The sequence below is a fragment of the Carica papaya genome, chromosome 6 (assembly GCF_054855325.1).
Source record: "Carica papaya isolate Zhongbai chromosome 6, ASM5485532v1, whole genome shotgun sequence".
In the NCBI taxonomy this organism is placed as follows: Eukaryota; Viridiplantae; Streptophyta; class Magnoliopsida; order Brassicales; family Caricaceae; genus Carica; species Carica papaya.
In genome coordinates this window covers 20757958-20770095 of record NC_142314.1, presented here as the reverse complement: position 1 = coordinate 20770095, position 12138 = coordinate 20757958, and the positions used below count along the sequence as shown (strand labels likewise).

At 31.7% G+C, this 12138-nt stretch overlaps 2 protein-coding genes across 9 annotated transcripts in view; one reads left to right on the top strand and one right to left on the bottom strand.

Moving 5' to 3' along the window:
• The window catches only part of HUA2 (Tudor/PWWP/MBT domain-containing protein), a 31104-nt gene extending 23296 nt beyond the window's left edge, over positions 1-7808 (top strand). The window contains exons 13-14 of one of the 7 annotated variants that reach the window (XM_088222821.1): positions 3571-3639; positions 6692-7808. The gene's annotated coding sequence lies outside the window, so the exon portion shown is untranslated. Of the gene's footprint in view, positions 1-3426; positions 3849-6673 lie in introns of those variants that run through there. The other 6 variants (XM_088222822.1, XM_088222817.1, XM_088222818.1 and 3 more) reach the window with 6 other exon arrangements.
• On the bottom strand, positions 6227-10054 carry LOC110824331 (uncharacterized). Of its 2 annotated transcripts, none has more exons than XM_022054923.2 (4): positions 9788-10054; positions 9001-9335; positions 8267-8397; positions 6227-7449 (listed from the first exon to the last, which is right to left on the bottom strand). In XM_022054923.2, exons 2-4 carry the CDS (start codon positions 9286-9288, stop codon positions 6660-6662), a joined length of 1209 nt encoding a protein of 402 aa, XP_021910615.1. In that variant the 5' UTR covers positions 9289-9335; positions 9788-10054; the 3' UTR covers positions 6227-6659. The 2 variants fall into 2 exon arrangements, with proteins under 2 accessions (XP_021910615.1, XP_021910616.1); XM_022054924.2 differs by having other exon boundaries at positions 9001-9282; positions 9788-10053.
• Between the last annotated feature and the right edge of the window lie 2084 nt (positions 10055-12138).

The window sequence follows — 12138 nt, the reverse complement described above, 5'->3', positions numbered from 1 at the left end:
CCTTTAATTATTATATTATCTATATGTATAATGAAAATTGTTCTTTTTTTTGAAGGATCATGCTTGACAATATAATATAATTTATTTGATATTAATTATATTCAAACCTCCTGATTGATTAAGTGAATTTATCGAACCATTGCTCTTGAAAATTGTTTGAGTCTATATCAGGACTTTTTAAGTATGTGGATTTTTCTGTTAGTGATTTGACTTTCAAAGCCTAGTACTCATATAGACTTCTTTCTCCAGTTCTCTATTAAAGAAAATATTGTTCACATCTAGCTGGAATAGTGGCCAATCTAAATTGATAACTAGAGAGTATCTGGACTGTGTTAAGCTTTTCTACTAGTGTAAATTTCTTTTGATAATCTATCATTCTTTTTCGGTTATCTCATTTTGTTATGGGGGTATCAATACATAAACTTTTATGAACAGTCCCTCTTTTTCAAGATGCATATCCAATTCTTTTTCAAAGTATTTTTTTTGTTTGTCTTCAACACTTGTATTTTTGTTTGGAATTAAGTTTGGACCATGTTGATTTTTCTAAATATATGACCAACTTCTGATTTTTCTTTCATGAGGAATAGCCATGTAATTCTTTTATGATTATCTACAAACTAATACCAATAATATTGTTGATGCTAGACGGTCCTTAGTCATCATTATGTACCATAACAAATGATTTAGAGGTTTTATAGGACATGTGGAATATATAGTATAAGTATGTTTTGACAACTGACATACTTTATAATGAAATTTTTTGAATTGTTATTTATGAATAAAGGAGACAATTTTTGAAGGTATACAAAGTTCAGATGTTTCAATCGATAATATTATAATCTAATTATACTAAGATCGTCTAAGTAAGTTGGACTATCTTGAGACTTAACATATATTGCATTTTTTTTTAAAATAAAATTGTAGTGTAGTATAAATATTAACATAGGTACCAAGGGGGTACTACTCTTATACAAAAATAATTACATGTCAATTATATTGTCAATGGCATTAGCAAAATCATCAAACCCATTGATGGCATGACCCAAAATTAAAGTGGCAAAAGTGTGAATTCATCTATGTATAATGTTAATAAAATCCCAATCAATCCCATTAAAAGTTCTCGCATTCCTTTCTTTCCACACGACTCAAAAAATAGATAACAGAATTAAGAGAAGATCCAACACATCTATAAATATTATTTTATTTTGACTTGCTGTCTTTTTCTTGTTCAAATGTGTGAACAAGAAAAATCATCAAACCCATTGATGGCATTAGCAAAATCATCAAACCCATTGATGGCATGACCCAAAATTAAAGTGGCAAAAGTGTGAATTCATCTATGTATAATGTTAATAAAATCCCAATCAATCCCATTGAAAGTTCTCGCATTCCTTTCTTTCCACACTACTCAAAAAATAGATAACAGAATTAAGAGAAGATCCAACACATCTATAAATATTATTTTATTTTGACTTGCTGTCTTTTTCTTATTCAAATGTTAAAATGTTTAGAATCCATGAGGGAATCTAGTTAGAATTAGAAAAAGCATCAAAAGACAAATTTGTGACTATTGTATTTTCCATAGTTTATTTTATTTAATTGTTACACTTCTTAGTTGGAACAAGGTTTCAGTTAGACTGACGACATGGCTTTTATTGATACCGGTAACTGATTGATGGGCACTTGTTTGGTTCCTTTTGACTTATCTTTTTAGGTCATGGGAAAAAGGTTTTCTTTCTTTTCAAGGAAGTTGGCACAATTAATATTGTTTGAATTATAGATATGTAGGCACAGTTAACTTCTTTGTGTCATTTTCTTGTTCAAGTGCTAAATGGTATTTCACAACAATAACCTAGAAGAATCTCGTTGGAATTGAAAAGAAAAGGCATTAGAATAGCAAATTGTGACCACCATATTTCCTATAGTTATTTTCTGGAAATGTAACACTTCTAAGTTGGACCTGGACCAAGATTGCATATAGGCTGAGGACACGGCTTTGACTACTTCAAAGAGTAAAGTTGGTTTCTGAGGTGTGAATTTTTTTGTCAGCCGCTGAGAAAATATCTTGGTTGGTAGCAAGCCAGCTGAATTATGAGATTGTTGTTTATGTATTTCTATTTTCCCAGTAACTTATAACTGATTTCTGTGATAAGGGTTGCACTGCTCTTTTTGACCTTGAAGTGATCAATGGGTTGCTGTTATTGGACTAACATTTTGATGAACTTAATTGTATTTCTAGATCTGCTAGTATGATCTGGAGGAAAAGAATTGAATATTAGTGATAATAATAAGGACAGGAATTTAAGGCACGTCCTAGTTTAGTAGTTTGTGGTTGCTATTGCTCTCTCTTTCTCTCTCTGTGTGTCTCTTTCTCTCTCTATTTCAATGATTGCACTGAGGTTTCCAGGTTTGTTAAATATTATTAAGGTTGAAGAATTTCTTCTGGAACTTCCTTAATCTTGATTGAAAAAGTAACTGGAGAAGAGTAGTTTGTGATTATAAGAAGTGCAGGAACTTAAGGCATGTCCTAGTTTAGTAGTTTGTGGTTGCTCTTGCTCTTGCTCTCTCTTTCTCTCTCTGTATCTCTCTTTCTCTCTCTATTTCATTGATTGCACTGAGGTTTCCAGGTTTGTTAAATATTAAGGTTGAGGAATTTCTTCTGGAATTTCCTTAATCTTGATTGATAAAGTAGAAAATGGAGATAAGTTCCTTTCATCAAGTCTAGACTTTTGGATTATCTTGTTGTGACTTGACATTAACTTGATGTTCTTCTCAAAAGAACATTCACTTGATTCTTTGAAATTTATTTTTACTGAATTAAGAAGAAAATGGGGGAAAGAAAAAAAAAAAAGAAAACTTTATGGCCTCTGAAGGGGATTAGAAGGGTAATCTGGTTTGTCTGTGTAGCAGATATTATTTTTCCTCATTGAGTCATTAACAATTCATGCATTCGTCAACTAATATCTTGCTGTAAAGACCAACTAATCTCATTCTCTTTCCTCTCTTCTTTCTCTCCCCTAAGCAGAGGCTTAGTGATTTGTCTTGTATATTGATTATCTTGTTGTGACTTGACATTAACTTGATGTTCTTCTCAAAAGAACATTCACTTGATTCTTTGAAATTTATTTTTACTGAATTAAGAAGAAAATGGGGGAAAGAAAAAAAAAAAAAAGAAAACTTTATGGCCTCTGAAGGGGATTAGAAGGGTAATCTGGTTTGTCTGTGTAGCAGATATTATTTTTCCTCATTGAGTCATTAACAACTCATGCATTCGTCAACTAATATCTTGCTGTAAAGACCAACTAATCTCATTCTCTTTCCTCTCTTCTCTCTCTCACCTAAGCAGAGGCTTAGTGATTTGTCTTGTATATTGATTTATCATTCCTTTTGTAAGGAGAATCAATACTGAAATAAGGTGGTGATTAGACATCCTATTGTTACAGGCGGCAAGATTTATCATTGCTTTCTTAAGGAGAATCAATACTGAAATAAGGTGGCGATTAGACATCCTATTGTTACAGGCTGCGATAAATCACTGATCATGCGATGCCACCATCTGTTGTTTTTCAGTTTGGATGTACACGCTGAGGAATAACTTCAGAGTTCTCGGTGGTCAAAAAACTGCTGCAAAATGCTGAGGTAAATACTTGATATAAATTCTTGAACCAACGAATTGTTATACTTCTCAAAGTTGTTAGAAAAAATTTTCATGCAAATAATACTCTTAACCAAGTAAAAATAGTTCCAAAAATGTTCTATAGTTTTTCTTTTGATTTACCAGTTACTAATACATAACTTTGTGAATATAGTTATTTACTCATTCATAATAAGATCCGGCAGTTGAGTCAGTCTCTTCTATCTACATGCTTATAATTGCATTCTGATTCACATTGCGTAGGGGGAATTTGGTTTTTTTTTTTTTTTTGTTTGTTTGTTTGTTTGTTCTTTCTTGGTTTTTCCTCTTTGGGTGGCATCTTCCATCTTTAGTTATAGGACAGTTCTTTCTTTCTCCTTTCAGTAACAGTTTTGCACGATTGAGAAATTATGTGAAAAATTGCCTTAGCACTGTGTGGTGGTATCTGGATGGTTACCTCCCAATGGTTTATAAAATAGGGCAGGAAGGTCACAGATTTCATGGCTTGGAGTTGGAGAGCTGCATTGCAGCTCTGCACCATGATGGTGGTAGATTTATGATGGATGGATGCTATTTGATGTTTCTGATGGATGGCATGGTTGCTTGGCCATCCTGCTGGAAAGAATCTGGAGAACCATACACACATCTATGATTTTGCCATTCTTCTGTCTTATTTTGAAGTTTAACATGGGAATTAGAACCTAGCACACCCTGTTTGCATTTTTGTGCTCAAATAACCTTTGGTATCCCGCTGTTGGGCATGTTTTAAATTATCCTAGAAAGAAGCATCTTTTTGGTCGAATAGATAAAAATTGCATACGCAGCAAGGTGTGAGGCACTTTAGACCTTGGTGTCTTAAAACTGAAGAAAACATGATGATGGAACAGCCATTCTCAGTGCAATTGTAAGTTTTCACTTACATTAATTTAGGATTTAGGACACTGCTGCCTAGGAATACTTTGTTACATGGGTCGTTCTGGATGCTAATGCTTTCTCTGTCCTTGCGCATGTAACGTTAATTATGGCCTTTTTATTTTTGCACTTTTGTCTTAGTGAGACCGAGGTGAGCAAAAAGTAAAAAGTTTGAAGAACGAAACCCAAAACTAAAAAAGTTGAAGAAGAAACAAACCCAAAAAAGAAAAAACTAATAAATAAATAAAATTAGTGGAATTCAATTGTAAACTAGGAGAAAATCTAGAATTATTAATTTTATATTTAGAATGAAAAAAATGTAATTAAAATTTTAACACTTTTGGTAATATATTGATTGAGTGCAACATAGAAAGAAATTCATGTGAGTTTAGTTTTTAATTTTTTTCAATAAGAAAAGATGCATTAAATACGTAGCATGTTGTTAGGAGGAGTTAAAATGTAAAATTCAAATGTAGAAGGGGTTTAGTTAGCTTCTTCTTTAAAGTTATATTTCAACTTTTATACGAGCATAAAATATTTTAATTAATTTTTTTTTGGCTTTTTAAATGATAAATAAAAAAAAAAAAGATAGAGAATATGTAAAATATTTATATTTTTATTTGTATTTTACCCCTTTTAGTTTGAATGCTTTTGTTAACTCTAAATTTTTATGTATTGCTTATATTTTAGTTTGTAGGAGAATAATAATAAGTTAACAGTGATAAATGCTATTAGTATTTTCCAGTCACAAATATTTATATATATATATATATATATATGTGTGTGTAGAATGTCTTGTAAGGAATAAAATTTAGCTGAACTGGTTTTTTTAACCGGTTATGGTTGTGAAATTAAAGTGGAAATTGACCCTGGAAGAACGTACGTTGTAATTTAAATTTAGTGGACTTTTCTATGTTGTTCATGATTTTCTCAATACCTCTCTTCCCATGTACTAAAAAAAAAAAAAAAAAAAAAAAAAATACTGTTGAACGTTTTTCTCAAATTTGGCTCCCAATATGTTCTCCGAGGGATACGTTTAAAAATTTGAAAAAAATAAATAAATAAATTATTTGTAAAAATTCTCTATAAAATAATGAAATAATTTTTTACATCAATTTTTATGTGAATAAAAATAATACATTTTAAATTCTATCAAAATATTTCATAGGGGATTAATCTAAAACTAGTATCATCTTCTAAAAATGGAGGTAAAATTTTTGTAATTATTCCAAATGTATGGCATTTAATATTATTATGTGTTTACATGTTGGCTCATAATTAAATGTTAAATTTATTTTGGTAGGAAATGAATATCTACAAATCCAACTGGTCAAATTATTAATAAATAATTTTTACATTTATAACTAAAAAAAAAAAAAAAATTGAATAAATATGCCGAGTAACTGAACCAGTTGAAAGAAGACAGAAAGTACACGATGAACTGAATGGCCTATCAAAATATCTTCTTTTTTTTTTTTTTTTTCTTTCACAAAAGAAATTGTTTAATGTTCAGAAAAATGACTGGAAATCAATTGCTGATGATTTCTACTGTGTGGTTCCCATATAAAAAAGGGGGTCAACCTGAATTCCATAAAGGTGCAAACTTACATTGTATCATCAAATGTCCCCGTATCTGTGTGTATATCTATATCTATATATATGCACTTTCCAAGCAAGAGATCTCATAAAGGTGTAAACTTTCCATTAAAATGGCACGAACCCTGTATATCCAAACAGACTCCCTGTTCCCTAATTAACACTGTTACGAATGAACCATGAATGATGACGACCACTCCTGCATACATACATACATACATACATACATCTTATATAATCCTGTGTGTACCTCCAGAAGGCTCTCAGTTCTTCGTCTAAAACTAAGGTGCGGTCCAGCAGTTCCTCAGAGTTGAAAAATTAAAGGGGAAAAAAACAACAATAAATTATTTAAGTCGGATATAAACATCTTTTTCATTTTGACTAAGTTTGTATCATTTGATTTCTTTCTTTCTTGTCTTCTATGCTATCTATTTACCTTTCTCATCATGTGACAAATTGCATGCCTGCAATGTGGATCAAAAATAGAATATTATTAGTATGATGGCACCAACCTCAACTAATCAAGCGCAGCTTTGTTTCTCCGCCCAGTTAATGGCTTTGGTAATCCATCAAAAATTGGTCTTGTTATGGCTCCACTTGACATGCACGGCAAATCAGGCTTCGAACTCCTCTTTACCGTTGACCGGTTGTTACTGTCCTGATCTTGTAAACTCGAGGTGCTTGATGACTTCCTCACTCCAAAAAATCCATCAACCACAAGAGAATCAATCAGGTTTGTTGGTATAACATTCGAACCACTAGCTGCTTCAGAATCTGCGGCCAAACTAATTCGGCTTGCTGCTTTAGATCGCAGCGCTAGACCTTTTCCAGTTATTGCTGAAAAGCCACTCCCGCCACTGTTATCCTCCAACAGCATTTCTGGGGTGTGGGAAGTAAAGTCAGCCTCAGATTTCTGACGCCTTCTTACCAGTTTTTCTTTCCATTTGTCAGAGTTGCATTCCCCAGCCTCTGCAACGTGCATGGTGTCAGTGAAGTCAGTAAATTCACCGTTCTCGTCAAGACCATTTGCTAAGCTTCTTGACTTTCGGTGGAGGCTTAAAGGAGGGTTACATGATGGCAAGGGCACAAGGAATGGGCTATCTTCCAGACAATGAGCCCTTCCTTTCTTTTGAAATGCCATTTCAGAACCTTCAAAAGGGGTCTTCTGATCTGATGGTTTAAGCTTATAGTATCCTTGTAAAGAGCTCATGGCAAGGGAAACCTTCCGCTGCGAAGAACTCAGTTTTAGAGACTGGAATGAGTCAAAGATATCAAAGTGCTGGTGCGGTGAGGTCTGGCCAGAATTGCTGTGTACGCAAAAATATTTCAGTTTTTGGAAACTGTATTAGTCTCGTGAGATAATAACCAGGGGAGGGAACTACTACAGAACAGATAAAGAAGCCAACATCAGATATTATTAGCAAGTCTAAAACGAGCCCAAATACATTTACTACTTTGAAAGGATTCCACAGCATCAAAATAAGATCAAGCCTTATTATTATATGATTTGAATCAAATCATGAATTTTACGTATTAAATATTTGATTACATACAATTTTCATGCGTGTCAACAATTTACAATATACAATTGTATTGGCTTCTTGCAATAAGGAAGAAAAATGCAACAATGACGAAATGTTGACATGAATTGTTGCACCAATTTGTACATGATTTTGTCTAAAAACCTTGTCCATCTACTTTTACTTGTCAATATGTCATCGAACGAACCTATTTCCTGCAGCTCAAAGAACTATCCAAATTCACTATGATCTATAAAAGAAAGGTGGAAGTCAAAACGTATAACTATTCCCAAATCCATGATTTTAATGACCTAATGACGAGAAGGAAACGAATAGCACTATACTTCATATAAATTGTAAAAGCAAGTGAGACACAGAACAAGAATGACTTCATTCTTCTGTAACTTACACAAATAGAAGCAAAACTACAGGCATGTCTTATTCATTTTAAGCTGCAGGAAAATAAAGTCACAAGGAGAGACTACTATCACGTAAAGAAGCTCAAATAACATTCCACAAAACTAGGAAGGAAAAGGATTCTCCATCTTCCATGACAGTGTATGTTAGAAGTACTACAATGAAGACAGAAGGATTATATAAATACCCTGCTGCAGAGGAACCATTTGATAAACAAGGAGAGGGAAGGTGTCTCCCTGGTAATGGAATCTGGAGTGACTTGAGAGCAAACATCTGCAGATCTGTAACAAGGCCGTTCATCTTTTTTATGTCGGCAACCTACACATAGGGAATATTCAATTACAACCACAGGCAAAGATTGGAAGAGGATACAGAAAAAGTTAATTTCTAGGTGAAAACAAAATGAAGAGAAAGCAAATATCCAAACCCAGGGAGTAAATTAAACACCCAAAAGAGTTGGGAGTCATTTAGTTTCTCTAATTACAGGTCAATACATGCTGGAATTCACATGCGCTGATGGGGAAAGATATGCAAAGTTCATCGAATAAACTTTTACATCTCATACAAATCAAAACCCAAGCCTTCTATCAACATCACACAATTATTTTCTCTTCAAATAGTTCTTGTTTTTTCTTTATCCTTCATTTTGGGAAGATTTTGAAAGCACTTGTTTCTTCTAATAAATTGAATGCAACCCCTGAAAAGAATGTATTCCTAAACTCCAAAACAACACAAACCATCAATTCCTAAATGAAACAACCATAGTTTACCATTGATAGTTCACAATTCACACGTACCAATTCGAATGAATAATTGTCAACAAGTCAATGCTATACAGGAACGTAATATCCGATTCTAGAAGAATTATAAAAAAAAAAAAAGATAAATAGAGATATGGATAAAGAGGAATAACGAATCTACCTCAACGCCATACTTTATGGCAACACCAGCAAGAGTATCAAGCTTTGAGACCCGATGTTCAATAAAGCCAACACCAGGAGAATAAGAAGAAGGCAACGATTGCGACGATGGAGATGATGGTGAGGAGGAGGTGACCGGAAATAATTTGGCAGAAAAAGACATCGGGTTGGTTGCCTCTCTGTTATAGCCTTGGGCTCGATCTACCATCTTGCAATCGTCACCATAACCATTGCAGAATATATCGTAGCCGCAATCAAGATTCCCATTCGAGTCTTTTTCGGTCTGCATCGTTCCAAAAAACAGAATCTAATCCATATCCAATTGAATCGGAGTCTCTGACATCAATGCGTGAAATTGATTTAGAAATTTTAGAGAGATAAAAAAAAAAAAAAAAAAAAAAAAAAAAAAAGACAAATTGAAAGGAGAAGAAGGCGTAGATCTGCGATTGGGGTAATGGGTCTTGTTGGGTGTCAGCTTGGGTCGGTGATTTTCCAGCCAGTTTTTTCCGGGAAAATATATGGGAAGAGGAAGACGGTCAAGTAACCCAGCCAAGGGAGGACGCAAAATAATTAAAGAGGAAACATGAAACCACTAATTATAATTATATGGTTTTTAATATTTTTATTGTATATTAATTAATAAGTCATGTTAGAAATAAAAGTAAATTATGGAGAAGTCAGATTTTCAAAGTTAAAAGTAAGAGTAATAAAGTAAAATTTATATTTAATAATTATAATTAATGTCAGAGTAGGTTTGGCAGAAGTCCGAATTAAAACAGAAGGCTAACCCAGCACGACTCTCTTTTAAACGTAAGATGCAGTCCAAAGGAGAACTAAGCCACTTCCAACCACCAGTCTCTGCGATCAGCCGCTGTCACGATATCAGCAACCTCCTCCCTACTGAATCTGCACTTTTTCGTCCTCCTTGTTGCGCCCCACTTCCAGCTTCCCCTCTCTCTCTCTCTCTCTATATTGCTGGTATATTATATACATATATATATATATATATGCTGTGTTTTTTGTTGTTATTTAATCGTTTCCAAGATTCCTAGTGGGAATTAATTTTTGGGGCGGAGTGAGGTGAAGGTGGGTTTAGGGGAGGGGGAATTTAATTTAATTTTAAAAAAATTAGTATTCTCTGTAGTTCGTAGATAAAACTTTGTTCTTTTGTAGTCTAGAGGAGGGTGAAATTTGGAATGCCAAAATATATTTTTTAAGATTAACTTTATAAGTATTTCTGATTGGGTTAGCTGTGCAAGATTTAAGTTTTTAAAACATGAAGTATTTAGGTCCATTTACTATTAATTAATTAAAACACTTATTTGAGTACATTAAATATTAATTTTTTTTATTTAATCTTGTAAATCCATGCATACACTATATAAATATAAAAGTATAAGTATATGAATGATGTAAAACATAAAACCCAAACTATTTAGGATTTAAGTTACAAATATTTATAATTACACCATTTACCTTTTTTGTTTGGATGATGATAAAAATATGATTCATCAATATAGATTATGGTAGTAAAATGACAAAATTATGTTTGTTTGCGGATGGTATAGTTATATTAGAGTTTTTGATAGTATTTTAAGGTAATTTTTTAAAACTATCAATTTGGTATTTTTGAAGGATTAATATTTTTGTTCTATTTATACCCTTATTAAATTTTCATAATTCCCATTTTACCCTTGAAAAAACCATTCTCAGCAGCCTACTTTTTTTTCTTCTTCTCAATATGTTTCTTTTTATATATTTTTTTTAATTTATAATTATAAATTAAAAATTAAAGTTTTAAATTAATTTTTTATATTAACTATAAAAAATAAATTTTTATTGTTAATAACAAATTTATTTTTTGACCTTTTTTAAATTATAGTTTAAATAATTTTTCAAGTTAAATAATTTAATTATATTTTAAATAAATATTTTTTTCCATTCAATATTATATACATTAAGATATGAACAATTTGATAATTTGATTTAATATACAACTAAATTAACCTATCAATTTAAACAAAACAGCTGTCATTACCATACATTAATATATTGTCTTTCTAAATATGTCATAATCTATCAATTATCATCCAATACATTTTAGGGTTCTTTAAGTTCTAAATCCAATATGTAATAATTTTCCTGAATAAATAATTTAGAACAAAAAACCGTCTTATTAAAAACTTGATAGGAAAAACATATTTTCTTCCTAATGAGGTTATCTCTTTTAACACTCAAGTTTTTAATAACATTTCCAATCATTTTGATCATCTTAATTTGTTTTCATAATCAGTACTCTCAACTAATGCTAGAGAGTTATAAAGATCCATATATTACATCAATCATGCCATTATCTCCTAATCCTTATTTAATAAACTATGACTTACTTATGGCCTTTAAAAAGGTAAATTCTCTTGGACTTCTCATTCTATCTCTAATTTTATTTTACAGCCATTTGTATCCATCATATTGTGCATTTATCATATTCTATTCTTAAGTTTGTGATAAAAATATTGTCATATTGGTTTGAGTTAATTAATGGAAGAAGAGATGTTGGGTTGAAAGTAAATTATTCAACATATAATGGTTAGAGCATTAGAGACTTGAAAGTGCTATTTGTGGCTAAAAGATTTTTTTGATTCATATTGATCATGAATCCTTAAAGCGATTGAAGGAACAAGTTAAACTGAACCACAAGCATGCTAAATAGGTGGAGTTCATTTAAACCTTTTTATACGTCATTTAATATAAGTAAGGTAAGAAAAATGTATTGTCTCGTGCATTATCTCATAATTATGCTCTTATGACAACACTTAGTACAAAAACATTGGGATATGAATATATGAAAAATTTATATGTTAATGATTATGATTTTGGAAATGTGTATAAAGCATGTGGGATTAATAATTTTTATAAGTATGATGGCTTCATATTTTTTAAAAAATTATGCACGTCTAGTTATTCTTTCAGAGAAATGCTTGTGTGTGAATCTCATAATGAGGGTTTGATGAGTCATTTTGGTCTGAAACAAATTTTATATGGTAAATGAATATTTTTTTTTAGCTGTGAAAGAGATGTGGAAAGGATATATAATAGTTGTATTACATGCAGAAATGCAAAATCTAAAGTCTCACAATTG

Bases quoted from the DNA above. Each gene is read 5' to 3' on its own strand.
- LOC110824331 (XM_022054923.2), bottom strand. From the start codon at position 9,288: ATGCAGACCGAAAAAGACTCGAATGGGAATCTTGATTGCGGCTACGAT. The intron at 8,398-9,000 runs GTAGATTCGTTA...CCCTATGTGTAG, and splicing joins CCATAAAGTATGGCGTTGAG to GTTGCCGACATAAAAAAGAT. The intron at 7,450-8,266 runs GTATTTATATAA...TTGCGTACACAG, and splicing joins AATGGTTCCTCTGCAGCAGG to CAATTCTGGCCAGACCTCAC.